General features: G+C 43.0%; 1 protein-coding gene across 1 annotated transcript in view; it reads right to left on the bottom strand.

Annotated features, from left to right (window-relative positions):
* Positions 1-20,630, bottom strand: part of NOTCH2 (notch receptor 2) — a 128,292-nt gene extending 107,662 nt beyond the window's left edge. The window contains exons 1-2 of the mRNA XM_090049474.1: positions 20,402-20,630; positions 5,471-5,552 (exon numbers count right to left, since the gene is read on the bottom strand). Coding sequence (XP_089905600.1) covers positions 5,471-5,552; positions 20,402-20,489 — 170 coding nt within the window. The 5' untranslated portion in view covers positions 20,490-20,630. The remainder of the gene's footprint in view (positions 1-5,470; positions 5,553-20,401) is intronic.
* Between the last annotated feature and the right edge of the window lie 266 nt (positions 20,631-20,896).

The raw sequence follows: 20,896 nt of genomic DNA, 5'->3' as shown, positions 1-20,896 counted from the left end.
TCATCTAAACCCATTCTCACTTGGGGTACAGCTCTCTCTGACATACAGGCTTCTGTTCCAGCTGTTCATTTACTCCAAGAGACAGCAAAGTTAAGCAGGTTAGTTTGATCACATATTGGAACAAACAGCATTGCTGAGAGGAGTTCCAAAAAGAGGAAGAGCGCCTTTCATAGTAACATGCTGCCAGACAAAGGAAGCACTGAAGAAACCTCAGGAAGAAAAATAAACAAACAAACTAAAGTGGGGGGGATTTGCCTAACTAGTAAGCCATGCTGGACAGCTAAAAGCTAAGAAAGCTCAGTTTCCTGAACACAATATTCTATTCCTGCAGCTGTAGCAATTTCAGAAAAACAACATTTATGCTGAAACACTAGACAGGAAAGTTCCCCCACTAAAAGTTCCCCATACCGAGTGCAGAGGAAAACAGGATGCTAAGAAGCATCACGGAAATTCCACTTTAAAGGACTGACTTTTCTTCCACACTTCTTTCCTTACTGCAAAAAAATTAGAAAGTTTTAGCTGGACCCAGAAACTCAGTGCATGACCAAGGGGTTGCTAACTTGCAGTATGGATACTGTAAGTGGCATGGGCAGCCTCTGCATGAAGATTGGGGATGGGACAGACAGCACAACAGCAGATAGGGCAGGAAGCAGAAAGAAAAGCAACAAATCAGGCAGGGTACAAAAGGGAAGGAAGGAAGCAGAAAGCAGAATAACAAATTAGGCAGGGAGCTGAAAGCAGAGAATGCAGGAGAAGGCAATCAGAGTGGCACTTGAGGAGGGTGCAGGGGTAATCTGTGACACCTGCATAGCTTACACCAGTGGTCTCCAAAGTGGGGTGCGCGCACCCCAGGGGGTGTGCAAGACAATCCATTGGGGTGCAGGAAGAAAATATTAGAACTTCTATTTATATTTATTTTTTATCTAAGAAAATAAGAAAGAAATTAATCTTTACTAATATTTAATATATGGATTGACACTGGCGCCCTCACTCGGTCCATATGTCAGACAGTCATGTGTCACGTACGGTACGCGAGGTATCCTGAGGGAAGAGTGGGAGTTCCACAACGCGGAGGTACAGTAGTACAGTGGTCTGCAAACTTTGTACAGTGTTACACTGAGTAGTACATGTATATAATTTATAAATAAACAAACATATATATATTGGGGGTGCTTGCTCAAACATTTTTTACTGGTAGGGGTGAGTGATCAAAAAAGTTGGAGACCACTGGCTTACACTGTGTCTTTTCAGTTTCCCCAGAAGTCCTAGACAAGGAACAAACTGCAAATAAGAGCAAGGGATGACTTATGACCTGCAAAAAGCTGTTCTCAGGAGCTAGGAAAGCAGCAGCAAGAGAATAAACTGTTCTAGGCTACGTGTTTCAAATGGACAGTCAAAACTGCCATCACAGCCAGCCACTATTGCACACAGGCAAATTTTAAACTAATGGGTGCTCACCCTCACATGACTGATAGCACTACAAAGGTAGTGGACAAATGGAAACTTGATTAACGCTTGGATAACACCAATGGCATCAGTGTCTTAAAAAAATGAGAATGCCAGACTAAAAGTCACTAGGTGCACTGAAAACCGGTTAAGATGTAGCACAGTCAAGGACAGAGGTAACAGGAACATATAAAAGTGGGAGAAGAAACCTATAGCAGGAAAAAGAGGCTCCAACATTCTGATCTGTCTTATTAAATATCTTTGTTATGATCTACACATAGAGATAGCAAAGTAATGAATTTACAAATTGGTGTTATGTGGGAGGAGATGCAGACACCAGTCATGAGACAGAAACAAGAAGTTATTTAAACAGACATGGGAAAGGAAGAGAAAGAGCTTCAGCTTCAAAAAAATGGAGCACATACATCTGGGGCTGGTTATATCAAGCAATGGAAAGGAGAAATCTGGGAAGCAGTAAGTGGGAGGCGGAGGGGGTGAGACTAACAAGCACCAGGGACTAGCAAATTAAGTATTACCCTGCAGTGCCACATAGGGCGAGTAAAAAAAATCTGTTATTTAAAAATAATATATTTTTAAGAGAGATTTTTTTATTTTGTTATTTAACTCAGAGAGTTTTCTCTTTTAAGAAAAAAAACTTGTTAAAAAATTAATTTGATTTTAACGCATGTGTTAAGACTTAACTTTATTATAACCTCATGAAAATGTAAATTAAAAAACGCTGAAATCTGCGCACTCCTAGCAAAACTTTGAGAAATCCCCTGCATGTTTCAATATAAAGAAAAAAAATCAGGAGAAAACCTTTTGCTTTGGAGATCAAGTTTCATAAATGTGGGAGAGTAGGCCATGCACTGTATTAAGGGCTTCATCTGTAGGGGAGGCAGGGAGGGTGTTGCTAAGTACAAGAGACTGGCAAAGTCAGCAAAGGGCACAAGCCATCTTTGCACAGCAGAAGAAGCCTCTTGCAGACAGAAAAATATATATTTCATATTCATTCCTCTTTCAAACTGAACTTTCAAAAAGGATGAGAAGCTGACTGGGAGTTGGAGAAGCAGGAAAACTTGTTTCTCTTCCAGTCTATAAATAATAATGAGGAGGTAGAGCCTGAGATGTACCAGTTTTAGCACTTGGAAGAACTACCCAACTCTGGAAATCTTCTAATTTTCAAGAGACTTTGGTGATTAGAAATACAAGTCTCAGTCACTTTCAGAAAGACACACTGGAAATTTTTCCTAAGCTATCCTGAGAGAATCTAATTCACTGACTATAGTTATTCCTCTCCACCTCTTCCATAAACCATTCTCCTGTAAAAAATTTGGAACATGTTTTGGTAAGAAAACTTTATGTACCCAACTCACTTAGGACTGTTTTGTTTAATAAAAAATAAATGTTACCTGCTATTTTGGGTGTTTAATTACACCAGATTTGTCATCATAACACAGTTGCTTGACAGTGAATGAAAGTAAAAAGTTAATTAACCAGTAAATAAATAAGGTATACCTGATCATTTCTTAACATACTAAAATGTGAAATTAACAGGATTCTGAAAGCATCAATCGATATAATTGCTTAGACAAATGTCTATAATGTAAAGTCCTATGTCACAGCAAGACATACCAAATCTGGCATGAGGGTTCTATTAGTGATAAATTTATGCAGCTTAATGAATCTATCAACAAATAAGAACACACCCTTCTTTAGAAATATAACTTAAATACAAATGGAAAAGGTGCATTAAAATAGATTCTTTCAATGTAGGAATTCCACTTTCACCCTGATTTATATCAGGAGTGGCCAAGCAACATGGGTAGCCCCTGTGCCTGGCACATGGCAGATCAGGGAGGGGCCAGGCAGCACAGCAGCAGACAGGGCAGGAAGCTGAAAGCAAAGCAGCAAACCAGGCAGGGAGCATGGGGGCTGGGAGCAGAAAGAAGAGTAGTAGATTAGGCAAAGGAACAGGATCAGAGTGGCACTTGGGGAGGGAGTGGAGCCAATTTGTGGCACACCTGCCAAATAAGGTTGGCTCCAAAGATTTATAATCAATCCAGCCCACTGCCATCGGGGCTGGATGTGAAAAGGCAACCCAACAGAGGTCTCAGGATGTCATTTCAGCAAAGGTTGTATTCATTTTGAGGTACCAAATAACCAGGAATAGAGCTAAGTAAGCAGAGCTGTTCCTTAGCTAAGTTAAGTAAGTGGGACATAATCCACAAATATTTGAAGAATGTAAGCACCACGGGGAAAGAGGATTTCAGCATGCTACAGAATGGCATAACTAGCATTAATGAAATAAACAAGGCTTGAAAAATCCTTTTACTCCAAGCAAGTGGAAAGTTGACACTTGCAAATTAAAAAGCATTTGCACTACTTGCTTAGGCAGCATTTAAGTTTGCCTTTAAAAAGTTCTCTAATCATTGTTGGTATTAAGGTAACCTACCAGAAAGTGAACTGTATTGAAACAGCTGTAGTGTCAATTTTCAGACGCTACAAATTTCTGCATACAGGTTTTCCAGGCACCAGGAATGTGAAGTTATAGTTATACCAAGGCTGTCTGCATTTGCCAGAAAAAACTCTACTAAAAACTAAATGGGTTTCTGTGACTCACTGCTCTGCGTTGCTTGTTAACCACACAGATAAAGCAGCAGCACGACAGAGGCTGGGGGAAGAAGAACCCTGAAAATAACCAATATTTGGACTGGATTTTATGTTTTAAAATTCCAGTTGTAAATAAAGCCAATTGCCAGGAAGGGGAGTAAGATCTGCCCTCAAAAGTCCCCACCCTGTAGTAGGTTAGAAGTTTACTCAGAAGACTGATCTGCTTCAAAGCCTCTATTCCTTGTTCAGCACAAAATATGAACCTGCCAGTGTCCAAGACTAAGAAGAACCTCAGAAAAACAAATAAACAAATAAGGTATTTCAAATTAGGGAAAACCAGCTGAAAAAAAACCACTGCATTACCAATTTCCCTAAAGTGGACCAACCCCACAGTATTTACAGAATAAGAGAAAGGCAAGGCTGAAAGGGACTTCAGAAGGCCAACTAGTCCAATTATCTGTCTAAGGCAGGAGTAGCTCCATTCTAAACCAAATCTTATCCATGTATTTTTCTAACCTGTTCTTAAAAACTTCCCAGGATGGAGATTCCACAACCTCTCTAGGTAGCCGGTTCCAATGCTTAGCCATCCTCAAAGTGAACACATTCTTCTGAATATCCACCATTTCCCCTGCTGCATTTTAAGGTTGTTACTTCTCATCCTGTCCCCCACGGCCACAGAGAACAGTCAATCACCAATCCTCTTTATAACCAACCTTCAGTCTTGGAAGATTTATCAAATCCCCTCTCAGTTTTCTCTTCCCCCACACTAAAAAAAATCCCATTCTTCCAACGCTTCCTTATAAATCATATTTGAAGACCTGTAATCATTTTTACTATTTTCCACTGGATTCTTCAAAGTTGTCCCTATCTTTCTTGAAGCACAGTGCCTGAAACTGGACAACATCCTCCATGTGAGCCCTCACCACTGCCAAAGGGGAACAGCAGAAGAATCATTCTCCTTAACTTCCAAGAAACACTCCTATTAATACAGCCCAATAGACTATCGAATGCTCATTGCTTCACATCATCAAAAGGCTCTCCCAAAGGCAGGAGAAATGTGGCACTGTCATTCTTAGAGTGCTTCTAGCCAGGAAGCCCAACCTCTATTCCACAGACATTTTGCCCAAATAGGAAAGGCCACTCAGAAGATGCTCAGAGGAAAACCAGAGTAAGATTGGAAGTTATATTCGGTGCAAAGAAAAGTGTGTGATAAATCTTTCCATTTCCTTTCCTGTTCTTCTGCAGGTATGCAACCCTACAATTCAAATAAGGTCAAAGACTCTGTACCAAGCAAAAATTCATACTGGGCCTAAACACAATCACAGCCTTTGCTTCATTTCCTTAAAGCTCAATAACCTTGACTGAAAAGCAGAGGATAGGTGAAGTGATGTTTAAAGTAAAAATGACTTACCTGCAAAATCCAGTGCCATTGGGATATGAGAAGCACTTTCCCTCATTGACACAAGGCTTAGAAATATCCAGACATTGTAAGGCTGAAAGAAAAAAAATACCAATAATATACCAGATCATCATTAACATATTTTTTAATTTAGGCTGCATTCAAAAGCTTAAGTCTATCCCAACCATGCCCTTGGTCCAATCAAATATACCTACATAAATCTTTGCCTCTAAATAAATAAATAAATACAGCCTCCAGGGACACCTGCATTAAATACAGAATATTTGCTGCCAGTTCTTCATATTAATCTACAAATGGATGCAACATAACAGCCAATATGTCAGATAGGGTTATGGTTAAGGAATAAACAAGTGCAGGCGGTTATTACAGAATGATACTTATAGTAAAAATACACAGGGAAAAGCCATTCTGTAGGATGAATTCAGACTCTCTCAGCACATTTTAATGAGGCATCAAAGTATTGTCTACAGCAGGGGTCAGCAACCACTGATCCATGAGCTGGATCTGGCCTATGAAGATGGCTGATCGATCCTGCAAAGGTCCAGGCTCACAGAGGGAATAGCGACAAAGAGCTGTGTTGGGCTTTGCTGCCCACAGCAAACTCCTCTGTTACATCTGTCCTTACCCTCACTGTAGAGGTCAAGTGCAGGCAATCTGGTTGATCCAAGGGGCAGAGACCTGCAGCCTGTGGGTAGGGTCAGGGCACAAAAAAGCCCACATTACCAAAACATTGCTGATCCCTGGTCTACAGGGTAACATTTAATCAAGTCAGGAGATTTGCCACTTGCCTCCAGAATACATCTTGAGCAGGTCACTCATCCCTGTGATTCTGTTCCTGCCCTCATCCCCAGATACGCACTGCCAACTTTTGTCTACTTAGACCAGTGATTCTCAACGATTGTGCTGTAACATCCTGTGGCACCTTTGCTTACTTTTAAAGGTGCCACACAATATTAGCACTGTTATGTTTGCAAGCACATTCACATGATTCACAGGGTAAGCCCAAAGACATAGTGCCTGAAACATTCCAACATGCTTTGGTCTTTCTGAGTTCTCTGAAACAGAAGAATTGCTCTATTATTTTTCCGTAGCCAAAAAACTGAGTGACAGCTAAGAGCTGGCATTTTCTACAGGGAGCCTATCCCCTCAAGTCTAACAAGATTGAAAAAACAATGATTTAGACTGAAAGGTTACAGTGAGACAGTCCCTACTCTGTGTTTGTAAATGCTTAATACAACTGAGCTGGGCAGAGGCCTGCAGGAACATCAGTAACAAGAGAGTCACCTCCTCCAGTACTGTTATGATCTGCCCACTCATGTGTTCTAGATGCTGTAGGGTAGATGGCCCCTTATTTCCCATTTTTTATTTTTACTGATTTGTACCAAATCCTGAACAATTCTATTTATCTTATCTGGATTTCTCTGGATTACTATCATGTAAGTGAAGCAAACACCTGCCTTCACGAATAACACAATTAAGGTAAAAAATAGAGGTGGAAAGTTCTAGCACAAGCCAGCACCAAGATCTAAACTCTGGACATGAATTACAAAGTGGAGTTGGTGGGCTCCCTCACAAAGCAAAAAGGGCAGAAGTATCAAGCCACTAAAGCTTCTCAACATCCAGACCCACTTCTGTCTAGTGATGATACAAACACTGAGAGGACTGCTGTCACACTTCCAGGACTTGAAAGGCTATTTCTCAACAACTGATGAACCTGTTATTAAGTTGTTTCCTCTACCAGGTCTGTAGAAATACTATATACTTGCAACTGCAAGAGAAGAAAATAGAATTAAATCCAATAACGTAGAGACACAGCGTTACTATTTCTCAGAATATGTGAATGCCTGTTTCCTGTTAACTTGATTTCTGAAAACCGGGTACTTGGGCAGTCCAGGCTCTGCTCAGCACTCAGGAAATGAACAAAATTCCACTTGGAGCCCCTTAAGATAACCTGAGGTCAGAGTTACTAGGCAACAGGAGCAGAAACACAAGACTTTACACAATCATTTTCAAGCAGTCACCAAAAAAATGCTTAGACAGATTATTCTTCACACCTGCCCCCTAATTATTCCTCCCCTGACCAGTCACATCCTAAATACCTACATAATAAACTCTCATTCCACCAGCCCCCAAGAGTGGGTCTGTAACGTTATTAAAGCAGCAGTCCAAGCATTTCCACGACAACCGTTAGACTGGGTTAGCTCTGCTTTTAATTGTAAAGTGTTTTTAGAAACCCAAACAGGCAAGTTACAATTCAGAGACATCCCCCACTATGTTTCTCCATTACCTTCCGAATAGTATGAGAACACATTCCCAAATTTTAACAGACTAAGCCAGGAAGACATACTGCATCTCACCACCTCTGCGTGCTTGAATATTCACTCTTCCCATAAAGATAAGGGCAATAACAAGGGCAAATCAGAAGATCTGAACCATTTTCTTTACACCAGGGTTGACAATATATGGCTTGTGGGCTGTATCCAGCTGGCAGAACCATTTTATCTGGCCTGAGGAGGCAGGAGGCTTCTGAACCATTCTGGTGATAGAGGGCTTCACCTAGGTAGTGGGGAACAGTGGTAGCAGCACAGTTGGAGCAAGACATGGAGAGAGAACTGGAGCTGAAGCTGCAGCTGATTCCGAACTAAGATCCATTAAAGCAGGTCCCCCGGCTCCAAAACCTTGTTGAATTGGGCTCTTAGCAACGTATGGCTGCGGGTTATCAGCTTTACTTGCTACTTCATTTGGCCCACAAAGCCTAGTTACCAACAGCATTTCAACAACAGAGGAATTCTATGGCAGTCAGGTCACAGGTAAGTGCCAGTCTGTCTCAGATCAAGCTGCCTTATTGCAGCCCAACAGTCCTAAAATTTGCAGACCTCTGCTTTAAACCAATGTCTTCAAATAGATTTCTGTATTCTCTTTGAAGGCCTGTTGCTGTTAGCAGCTCTGAGTAGCTAGTTGACTTTGTTAGTGGCCAAACCCTAGTTACACTTTTGCTACACAAGCTACAAAGTCTCATTTTGCAGTAGCATCACTCAGCAAGGCCAAGAGGAAGGAAATAAGAGGGTGGCAGATTTCAGCAAATATCCCATGGATTACTGAAGCAGAGTACAGCAGCAACACAAGGAAAAAGCTGAAGCTTACGATGACAGCAAGCGAAACAGCCTTTGGCCCAGTTTACCAGCCCAAACAGTAGTACAGGAGAGAGGGTATCTCAGAATAATGATTAATTCCCATCTTGTTTTCTGGCAAACTAGGTTGCCTTGAACTTCTGTCTAGCAGGTCATTAAACCACAAAGAAAACCTGTGCCCATTTTTAACAGCTATGCAAATTGCCCACAAGTACCTAATTCTACATAGGGCTTAATGATCTAAAAGTGGAAGAAACTAACCAAACTGAAACTGGCCACTTTTTTGTGCTTTCTTCAGCTTGGATAATTAAAATGATCTAAAAAGACTAAGCAAAAACACATGATCAAATGTAAATGAGATAATTTTTCCAGGTACATTAAGGACATTTATTGTTGAAATATGAACCCTTTAAGAAAAAAGAGTGAATAGTTTACCCTATCAGCAACTTTTTGTGAGCACAAGGGGAATTGGAAGTTCTAGCTCTCACAGAAAAATTAAGTTGTTTATATGCAAAGCATACCTTCACGTATTTCATAGTAGGTTTTAGCAATTTAACTACAAAGTTACTTCTATTCTACCCTAACGAGCTATGCACAAGGGCCAAAAAAGAATCAAAGCAGAGCTTCCAGTTTTATTAAATCCACATTAAACAGCACATTCAGGCCATGTTTAACATTTTGTTAACATAAAATATTTTATATGCAAAACATCAAGGAAAAATTTTTTTTTCCTCTTCGGATAAATTAAAAAGACTGATCAGACCCCCTCCAGAGCTTGCACGCAGAACCAATGGAGCAGACAAGCCTTTCCGAGTCATGCTGTTAACTATCCTTAATCCTTATGTCTCAGAATGACCTCCCAACACCCTTATAAATTAGTATAAATGTGAATTGCCTCTTAAACCTGAAAACTCTTTAAAATAAGCCTCAGCACATCCATGCAGACTGCCAATGGTTTCCTTTTCTTCACATTTGTCAGGAAAATCTGTTTTCATTAGGTGTCTTGACTGCAGAGTCAACATGTGTGACTAGCACCCATCTAGCCTGGATATAAGCAACTACAGTGCCAAGACAAACTAGAGCTCCTGAGTTCTTACAGGTACAAGGTCCTTTGAGTAGATGTGATATCTTTTATTAGACCAACTGAGTATCTGGAAAAAAGTTCTTAGCAAGTTTTTGGGCGCAGTTACTTTTCGTCAGGCATCGGGAGTCTCTGCTGTTCTGAAACTCCAATAAAAAAAATTACAGGTGCAGCATTCACCTGCACGTCACTAGGACTTGTAGAGATGCATCCCAGAGCTCTCTGTGCTACGGTAACCTGATCTGTTCTAGGATTCTTTCCCATCAAACTGTGAGAGAACCTGTCATTGCAAATGCATGCTAGGAGTTATGGGAAGACACTGTAAGGGAGAACTATACCTTGGTTGCTCAGGGCTGTACGGGGGTGGTCAGGAAGGCCAAGGCGGAGATGGAACTGGGACTAGCTACCCAGATCGAGGACAAGAAGAAGTCCTTTTTTAAATACATAGGAGGTAAAAAGAAGGTACCAGGTAACGTGGGGCCTCTGCAAGACACACTAGGAAATGTGGTCGTCACACCAAACAAAGCTAACCTATTTCACAATTTCTTTGCCTCCATTTTCCTGAGCAGGGACTGGGTCACCCCTCCCACTGGGGCCCCTGTAAGCCCTAGGTGAGGCGCACTCAGGCCTAGGGTCAGTGAGGATCTAGTCAGGGAACTTCTGGAGGGACTGGATGTATTTAAATCAGCAGGTCCTGACAATCTCCACCCCAGAGTGGTGAGGGAATTAGCAGAGGTCATTCCGGGACCCCTGGCATGGCTTTATGAGCACGCATGGTGCTCTGGCATGGCACCAAGAGGACTGGAAAAGGAACAGTGTGGTTCCCATTTTCAAAAAAGGGAGGAAGGAGGACCCAGGAAGCTATAGGCCACTTAGGCTTACCTCAATCCTGGGTAAGCTTTTTGAGAGAATTATCCTGGCGCATGTCCACGAGGGGCCAGCAGGGGAGGTTATGCTTGGGGGCAATCAACACGGGTTCATTAGAGGCAGGTCCTGTCAGACAAACCTGGTGGCCTTCTACAACCAAGTCACCAATTCCTTAGACGCAGGGGTAGCAGTGGACGTAGTCTTTCTGGACTTCAGGAAGGCCTTTGACACTGCCTCTTACCCCATTCTCATTAAAACACTAGCGGACTGTGGAGTCGACACCCACACAGTCAAATGGGTCACTAGCTGCCTGGAGGGCCGCACCCAGAGTGGTGGTGGATGGGTCCTATTCAACCTGGAGGGATGTGGGCAGTGGGGTCCCCCAGGGCTCGGTCCTCGGGCCCGCACTGTTCAACATCTTCATCGGTGACTTTGACGAGGGGGTAAAAAGCACCCTGTTCAAATCTGCAGACAACACTAAGATGTGGGAGAAGTAGGCACGCTAGAAGGGAGGAATAGGCTGCAGTCGGACCTAGACAGGTTACAGGGTGGGCGGATGAGAATAGGATGGGTTTCAACACTGACAAGTGCAAGGTGAGGCACCTGGGGAGGAAGAACCAGCAGCATACCTACAGGCTGGGGAACTCCCTTCTCGTCAGTGCAGAGGCAGAAAACGATCTTGGAGTCATTACTGATGCCAAGATGAACATGGGCGGGCAGTGTGGGGACGCGGTCAGGAAGGCCAACCACACCTTGTCATGCATCCACAGATGCATCTCAAACAGGTCCAGGGAGGTGATCCTCCCCCTCTATGTGGCACTGGTCAGGCCGCAGCTGGAGTACTGCATCCAGTTCTGGGTGCTGCACTTCAAGAGGGATGTGGACAACATAGAGAGGGTCCAGAGGAGGGCCACTCATATGATCAGGGGGCAGCAGGGCAGGCTCTACAAGGAGAGGCTACGGGACCTGAACCTGTTCAGCCTCCAGAAGAGAAGGCTGAGGGGGGATCTAGTGACCCTTTACAAACTAGTCAGAGGGGACTAGCAGGCACTGGGGGAGTCCCTGTTCCCCAAGCACTACCAGGAGTGACTAGAAAAAACCGTCGCAAGCTGGCAGAGGGTAGATTTAGACTAGACATCAGGAGGTGCTACTTCACTGTCAAGGTGGCTAGGATCTGGAACCAACTTCCAAGAGAAGTGGTCCTGGCTCCAACCCTGGGGGTCTTTAAGAGAAAGCTAAATGAACACCTTGCTGGGGTTGTTTGACCCCAGTACTCTTTCCTGCCGTGGCAGGAGGTCAGATTTGATGATCTGCTCAGGTCCCTTCTGACCCTACCAACTATGAAACTGGAGGGCTGTCAAAGATCAAGTGGTTTAACTTGCATCCTCAGTGCAAAGGAGGCTTTTGCTACAGGGTTACAGCTTGACTGAAAGCAGCGTTCAGTCTCTAGTCTATACCCACAGGAAAGCCTGCAGGGTTAAAAACAAACTCATGCAAGAGTTTCATCTGTAAATGGAATGGGATTAGGGACAATGCCAAAGCAATATCCCACACTGCCCCTGTGAAGACATAGCTTTCCACATGAAAGCTCTCAGCCAGGAGAGTTCTAATCTGCATATCAAGTACCCTCCAAGGTTATTAGAGAGAAAAAGAAATTAGCAACCCTGACATAGCAGCATGGGATAATGTTACTAACAAGGAACAGCAAGTGCTCAGACAGCCCTCTTCTGCAGGACAGATGCTCTAGTATGTGTGTAATAATTTAGCTGCAATTGTATTGGAATGAGTGACAAGCAAGCTTAAAGGTAGTCCACAAGGAAAAAAGAAAGTTGAGTTTGTGTCCCTTCTTGCTTCATTATAATGGTAAAAAAAGACAGCCTGAAAACTGTCATTTGTTTATATTATATATTTCTGCATTTTTACATGAAAAGTTCTGGCTCTTTCTAGGCTGGAAGACTAAGAGAAATAGAGAATTAACATCAAGAGTCATGAGAGTCAGAGTACAGCTGATAAGAGGAAAAGGTCTTCAGAGGACAACATAATGCCATACCTAAAAAGAACCTGAAAGTGGCCTCAGAGACAACTGAAAGAGAATCATTTTGGGAATAATAAAAGTCCTTGTCAATAGATTAAGAAAAAAGAAGCAGCAACACAAATGCAAACAAAACATGGCATAATTTAAGGCTGGAGAGATGGATGTAGAATTCAGAAGTTTTATACATAAGTCTCCAGCTATAAACTGCCTCTGGAAAAAATTACAGAATATACTGAAGCTAATACGCCAAGAATAAATAGGGGTGGCAGGGGGAGGCAGGGGGCAGGGGCACTGTTGTTCAGCTGCTATTGTGATCAGAACCTCTTTATTCTCTCCCTCTCAGATCTCTTTATAGCAAACACTGTCGTCTCTAAATGGTGAGAATGCCCTATAGATAATAGAATTTTGGAAGCAAACCACAAGCAAAATAAAATAACTAGTTAGGCAACCCACAAACACCATAATGAGTCTATGACACTACGATTTAAAGTAGGTTATTGACTCTGGGAAAGACCCATTGATAAACACAATTACAGATAGTTGCCAGATGCAAGATAGCTCATTTCTGGAGAAGGACCAATCCCTAAACAGGAGGAACATGGAGATGAAACATATGGGAAATCCTTCAGTCAAAGAACAAAAATCATAAGCAGCCTCATAAATGAACCAGAAAAGAGTTTAGCACAGGTTGTTCTTGTAGTAAATGGGAATCCACATTTTGTGTGGATAACTGCATGCTCTGAAAAGGGCATAGCCTTTTCTTTCAGGCTCTAGGGTATGCACTTAAGAAGAAAACATTTTATGTTAATATATAAATGACAGTTGTTGTTTTTTTAAAGGGAAAAGCTTTTTTACCCCAAGTGATTGAACTCAGCTTTTGTTCTCAAAGAGAACTTCAATGACTCATAAAGGCTTTATTTACTCAAAACATTAAAGATTTAGCCCCTTCAAACTAGCTAGTAAGAGCTCACAAAATCCCCAAGACCACCCATAGCTCTTTCAACAAGATGGAGGCCAACCGACTTAAGTAAACAGAAGCAGAACACTACAGGTTTAAACAAAACAAAAAAAAAGTCATAGGATCACAGAAAAATGGCACTGACTTTAAGAGATCGTCCAGTCCACCCCCCTTCTCAGGCAGGATCATCCTTGTCTAAACCCATCTCATCTGAATATTTGTCTAACCTGCTCTTAAAACTTCTAGTGATGGAGATTCTAATAACTTCAGTTATTTTTATATCTTAAAGCAACAAACAGCACTAGCTCAGTTTCTTTAAAATAAATCTTTAGAAGCTCACTTAACATACCAGAACAATCCTCCCTCAGACAGTTCTGATTTTCCTGGCCCATCACAGTGTCATGTACAAAACTTGACCACCATCTAAAGCTCACCTTGCTAAAAATCAGCAAGAAACCAGAAATCAGGTATGAAAAATACCCACAGCCATCCTCAAGCGACCACCCTTAAGGCTTTGCTGGATTCTGTGCTGCTGTTGGACTATACTGCTTTAGAGGCAAGAAACCCACTCTACCATTTGTAGCACACCATGTGCGGCACAGTACAGTGCCTTACAAATTGAGATCAGACAGTCCAGTCTTGCTCACACTCCTCTTTGCTAAGGCCCGCTTGTACCTTCCAAAAAGAAGGAAGGTTAACCATTGCCATGTGAGCCAGTGCTCTTTAAACATTTTGTTTTGCAAGACAGGTATTTTACAAAAAGCCTGAACTAAATTACACAGATATAGGTTCCTCAATTGAAAAAGCCTCAGAGGTGGGAAGGAACAGAGCTAACTCCATGACCTTTCTAGGAGAAGAGAAAGAGCCCAGAATTCTATGGAAAAAAAACACCTGATCAATTGTCTTGACTTCATAACAGGACAGCAAGAGTATATGCCTTGGCGTGTAGCAAAGCTCAAACTGTTATGAATCTTTTAAAATAATCACCCCAAGAGAAGCAGAAAATTTGCACGGGCAAAAATGCCTCCATGGCTCTCACAGGATTCAAGAGCCCAAGGAATGAACTTCTGACTACATTTTATAGAGTACAGGCTGGTTCCACAAAGCAAGACCTCAAGTCCTATATCGCCTATCCTCTCACCACAGCTTTCTTCTCCAATCAAAAAGCCTAAATAGTCAGGAACTAGTAAAAACCTATCATTTTGGCCTCCTGAAAGCAGAACTGGAGACTGCTTGCCCAGATTTCAAAGCTGGAATTAAGGTATTTTTGTCCCCAACTCAAACAATGCAGTCACTGTCTATGGAACTAATCTCAGTCAGCAAACTCAAATCAAACATTTCAGTACTTGGGCATTCCCAGAAGCTTTCATTTATAGGTCCCTTGAAAAGAGACTCTGAATACAAGCACCAAGAGTGTTCTGTTCTCTCTACCTTCTCTCGAAGTCTAAAAAGAGTGTCCAGTGCCTCCTGAGAAACACTGGAAAACTCAGACACAGATCAAAAGAAACTAGATGATTTGGATCCAGCTGATCATTCCTTTGGTTATGAAATGAAAACCTCCAAGAACAGCTCCTCCCAAGGCTGTCTGCCGTTTCCCCTTGCAGCGCACATTATGACAAAAACCGTCCTAAACATCAGGTGCACAGATCCAAGTCATTTCCCACTCTGTTCTGCCTCTGAAGAGACTGAAACCTTGGATTTTTATGAATTTATGCAACGCATCTCAGCGGTTATGATAACCTTTTGCTTTATCTACCGGAGTGGCTTCCTGAATGTTTGTCGCACAAAGAAACCAACAGTAATTCCTTTATCAGATATAAAGAACAAGCTATAACACTGAAATTACAATATACAATGAACTACTGACAAAGACATATGCAGTACTGAAGTTCAACCTCTTGTCAACAGGTCATATTCTAAATTTACTCTCAGCCATTCCTCCCAGCCTTCCCATAATTTTTAGACTGAAAATGTTTAGTTAACAGACAAAGCAAATAGATCCTTTAAAAATCGAAGTTCCAACACAATGCATTTGGTTAGGAGTGGAGGGGTGAGGGAAGAAAAAAGCTTTTAACAAAGTAGCCTCATTAAGACACCAAAATTTCACTTAAAATGCTTAAAGAACCAAAGAGATATGCATGTTTCTATGGAAACTTGGAAAAAACATGCGTTATGGAAACAACTGTGCTTGTGTTGCTTTCTTAAGTTTTCTGTCACTTCACCACTAATGTTCAGATTAAAGAGGATTTAGGAGTTTCTATGCCTGCAAAAGCCATAAGCCAAGCCTTGTCATCAGCACTGCTTCCATAGTAACTAACAGTGATGTCACAGAAATAGGACTAAGACTTCCTGTGTAGAACAAACAGCAGAAAACAATATTCTCCTGAGATACAGAGCTCAGCTTTCATCTTTATGCTCCTACACAGTACAAAAATGGACATGTGGTCTAGAAATAGAGCTTTCTCTGAACAGAATGCTTGATTATTCTGGAGCTCTCAGACAACTGTGTACTTAGTAAGATTTAAGATTTGGTAGTAGGCATTGTTCCTTCCAGATAGGCTTTGACAAGATGTTCCCCTTACACAGACTTGACTCTTGTTGGCAAGATGACCTTAGAATGAGCTCATACAGCCTAAAAGTACAACTTACAAAAGGGCTTTTTAATATTGACGCTTGGAAAAGCAGGCTCCCTTTTTTCAGCATGGGTGACATACCCTTAAAATGCCCTGAGGAAAAAGGAGCAATGCCTCAAAATTAGCAATCACTGCCACACCACATTCTTTGGATTGGTGGATCTTAGCCAACAGCCCAAACTTGAAAGACAAGGGACGGGAGTTACATTCCTCCAAAAATAGTGTCTGCTTGTTTTTGTTTTTAAATAAAAGTCCCAAATCCAAAAGATGCAACTATACCAAATTCTATGGTTGTCCTTTTACTGCCTACTAATTTCACAAACCACCAGTTTGCATCCAAATCCCAGATTTCTCAAGATCAATAAAACCACTGCAGCATTAGTTTTACACTATGATTTTAGCTAGAAAATTCAGCCTCAGTCTTGAAACCCCAGTGACTATTCCCTTTCAAAACATGAATGCTATTTTCAAAAAACAGAGAAGCAGCACAGGACTGGCTCAGATTAAAGAAAAATGCCAATTGATTCATACAACGTCAGTGATTTACAGACAGCTCACATTTAAAAAAATCCCAAGGTTGACAAAAATTCTCTCATCCCACTAAAGAGATTCAAAAACTATTGGCTACCAACCCTCCCTAAACAAGAATACTTTATCTCTATCTTCCATAGGATTCCACAGGATAATGTGTTCAAAACCTTTTCCAAGCATTCAGGTCTCAGGACAGCAATCCTAAATGTCCTTGTTGATTTAAGCTACTCAAAAGAAGAAAAAGATACATGGCGCTGGGGGCCAAAGCTTGTAGGGTTCTGGATTTCAACGATTTATCTGGAAGCAAGTAGGTAGTCAATTTAGCCTTAAAAAGCAAGGAAATATCCCCTATACCACATTCTTACTGAGGAAGAGGACTAATATGTTCACATTATGTGAAGATTTCCCCTGCAGAAAACCCAAGAAAAGTGTACTGTTAATAGTCCAATCTAACAGTAACAGACATTGAAAACTGTGTCAGAGTCTATCCTCTAAGAGATACATGATTCAATTTCTCTTACACAAGAAAAAAAGAAAGTAATGAATGCTTATTGTTTTTTCATTAAAGAAGATTAAAGAGGGCCCCAAACTCTGGACACCAGTGGCAATTATCAGAAATATCTCCTTGATAGAAAGAGCATACGCTCTTCCTGGCCCACCTCTGTTCTCTGCACTTGAGTCTTTTATAGAATTGAGACTCCCTGTAGACAGTCATTGAAACTGGAAAAGTGAATCACCACACCACTTAAGTCAGGGACAGGGCAATTATTTTGGATAGAGGGCCACTTACTGAGTTTTGGCAAGCCATCGAGGGCCACATGATAGGCAGCCAGGGGCATGTAAATATTAATTTTCTAAATTTTTTAGGGGCCCCATGGGCCAGACACAATGACCTGGCAGGCCGCATCCTGCCTCCCAGCTACATTTTGCCCACCCCTGACTTAAGTAGTATAAAAAAGCAGAGCTGAACAGTCCAACTTGTAGCAGCTACTTCATGAAGCAGTATCACATGCATTTGAGCAACAAGGCTGACGTCATAAACCAGAGGTTCCTTGCACAAGAAAAATTAAGACAGTGAAACGTGTCTAAGAAGTATTCTTTGGAATTGTGATGAAAGGAAAAAATAAAAGCAATTCAACTGCACTTCACTTCCAAGAACCCTTTATGGGAAACCAACAGTATGGTGAGCTGATGATAAATGTGAAGCAACATAATTGACAATTAACCTTTTCCTATCACTGGGAAGAGGTCTAACCAATAATGCAAGCTTCACATCCATAGCATGCCCTGACCTAAAGCTGGTTTGACACATCTATGATTCTATGGTCTAGGGCAGTGGTGGACAACTTGAGGCACATGTGCCACAAGTGGCACACACAGCCTCTGTGTGTGACATGCAACAGATAAGGGAGGGAACAGTGGTAGGTAGGGCAGGGCGCAGAAAGCAGAGCAGGGTATGGTGTATGTACTTGATTTGATAGCTGCCTACAAGTACGTCAGGGTGAGCATCAAGATCTAGGTGAGCAACTCTTCAGGAAGGCACCTCAAGGGAGGATGAGGACCAATGGGCATAAGGTAATAGAGGGTAAATTCAGGCTAGACATAAGAAAAAACTTTTTCTCTGTAAGGGTCACGAGAATCTGGAACACTCTCAGCAGAGGTGGTATAGTCACCCCCCTTGGAGGTGTTCAAGATGAAGCTGGACAGGCACCTTGTTGAGCTTGTCTGAGCTCAATAACTTCCTGCCCATGGCAGGGGACTGGATTTGATGATCTTACAGGTCCCTTCCAGTTCTATGATTCTATATCAAGCAAGGAGGACAGGGCAGAAAGCAGAGCAGCAGCAGATTGGGTAGAGGAAAGGGATCAAAGTGGCACCTGGGGAGGGTGCAGCACCAATCTGTGGCAAGCCTGCCAAAAAGGATGGCCTCCACTGATCTAGGATGTCAGATGACACCTGATGATGCCAGGAAGATGTTTTCTTCAACCTTCAACTTCTCTCAGAAAAAGAGGTTTAGGAACAGTGGTAATTGGAAAAGTCTTTACAACCACTAAGCAAGATAAAAGTAGTCTGATTTTTAGAGTGAGTTATCCACAAAGCAAAGGAAATTCTCTTCTGACAAGCAAATACCAACCGTTTCAAAACTTTGCAGACACTTTCACTCCTCACCACAGCATAAAATTGCTAAAAAGTCTCCATGCCACAACTGGTCAAGTCCTAAACTTAATCCTTACCACCAGTGCCTTCAGGCATAGGCATAAGAACAGGTTACCATGAAGTAAAGGAAGGAAGGAAAGATTTTATTGTCATCAGCTGCTCTGTGGTAAGTGCCCATATGCATGACCTTACTATGGCAGTAAATGAAAGGTGAGTTTCTAGGGGTTAGCTTTCTTACCACAAGACTAGAGTATGTATGCAAGGAACTAACACAGAGCAGCTGACATGCCCCAGAGCCCTTCCCTCCCTCACCTCAGTTTGTGTGCCTATGCCCTACTCTCCTCCACTCATTTAATCTGTCATAGATCATCAATATAACAAGGCACCTGTCAGGACAGCAATAAAGGAAGGAGAAGTTCAGAAGTCCTGTCTCTAGTCAGGGACAAAGTTTTAAGGTACTGCAAGGCTATCAATACGTTAGGCCACCAAAGAAGGCTTTGAAGAAGAGAGATGAAATCATCAGCATCCCTGAATTTTAAAATGACAGAAGCTCCACCCTGACCAAAACACAGGTTAAACTCACCTCTGGCATCAGTCCCAAGAAAGTAATATTATGATGCTGAAACACTGATGTCTTCAGATCTACAAACCTGTTTGCGAGGATTACACCTTAGCTATTTACTAAACATATGGAGCACTTAAAAGAGTCAATGCAATTTTAAGCAACCTGTCTGTCTCTTTTAAGCAGACAGAGCTGCTTCCTCAAAGGGAGGATGCAGCTTTGTGCTTCTCGGGGCCCAATTCTTTCAGTGCCATTTTTAACCTTCAGCTAGAAAGACCAATGAAGAAAGTTAGACAGCTGTCTTTATTTTGTTCATGTATCAAGTTATATTATAGAACTTACCCCCCACACACGCGCGCGCACACTCTGCTGCCTTTTCCTATCACTTCCAAACTGAAAGCTCAACCTTTCAACTGATCCTTTACAAAAGCATGTTGTCAAAACAACAAGAGAGTCCAGTTTAATTGTTCATTAGTCTTTGTCATATGTTTAAGTCACTTAGCTAAGGGAAGTCATTAGAGTCTTTTACCCCAGAGTTTCCTTCAACCACTTTGAACTTCCCAGGGCACCAGCCTGGGTGGTTCAAGGCCTCTGATCCAATCCGAGCATGCACGGACCCACTTCATTTCCACTAGGAACCCAGCTCAGTACCAGGTTCCTTAACCCCAGATCCCAGTTTCCCTGCCGGAGCCACGATTCAGCACGACCAGCGTGTATCTCGTGTGCCAGGCTTATTTCGGGCCTTAAAAGTAACATCTAATTCAACGAAAAAATATCACCCCCTTCCGCCCACCCCTCCCCAATAAAAAACCCTTGAAGACTTTCTCCCTTTTGTTTCTAGCAGCCCCGTGCCCTGCCAAACGCGGCGGGGACCACGGCACCCCCCTCGCAACCCTCTCTTGATTTTTATAGGTCCGCAACCCACTCCGCGCCGCCCCCGTGGAGGGGGCGGGAGGAGGCCACTCACCAGCAGCGGGGTCCCCGCGGCTCAGCGCCAGTGCCAGCGCCAGCAGCGCCCCGAGCGCCGGGCCCGGCCCCCACGTGCCCCGGGGCATCGCCACGCGCGGCCCAAACGAGCCCCCGCCGCTGCTGCCGCCGCCTGCCCGCGCGGACGGATCTGAGCTCCGTGGCCCGCCCCAGCCCGGCCTGACCCGGCCCGCGCGGAGGGACACGGCCGGCTCCGCGCTCCTCACGGGACCGCCCCGCTTCCCCTCCCCTCCCCTCCCCTCCCCCAGCCCGCCGCGCGCTTCCTCCCCGCCGCTGCGTGACAGCCCAGCCCCGCCCGTGAGGGGGACGTGTCACCAGCGCTTCCACTCTGGTGTCTGGGGTGGGCCTAGAGCTGTGCCCCCCCCCACGCACATCCAGAATGGGGACGTGAAAAGGCAGCTGATTTTTGTGAGAAACCAGTGGTTAAAACACAGCCATACGCGGGCTGCCCTCTCTTCTCCCCCTCCCGAGCGAG

The sequence above is a fragment of the Crocodylus siamensis genome, chromosome 5 (genome assembly GCF_052110815.1).
Source record: "Crocodylus siamensis isolate JL-2025a chromosome 5, ASM5211081v1, whole genome shotgun sequence".
Lineage (NCBI taxonomy): Eukaryota > Metazoa > Chordata > Crocodylia > Crocodylidae > Crocodylus > Crocodylus siamensis.
This window is presented reverse-complemented; position numbering and strand designations above follow the sequence as displayed.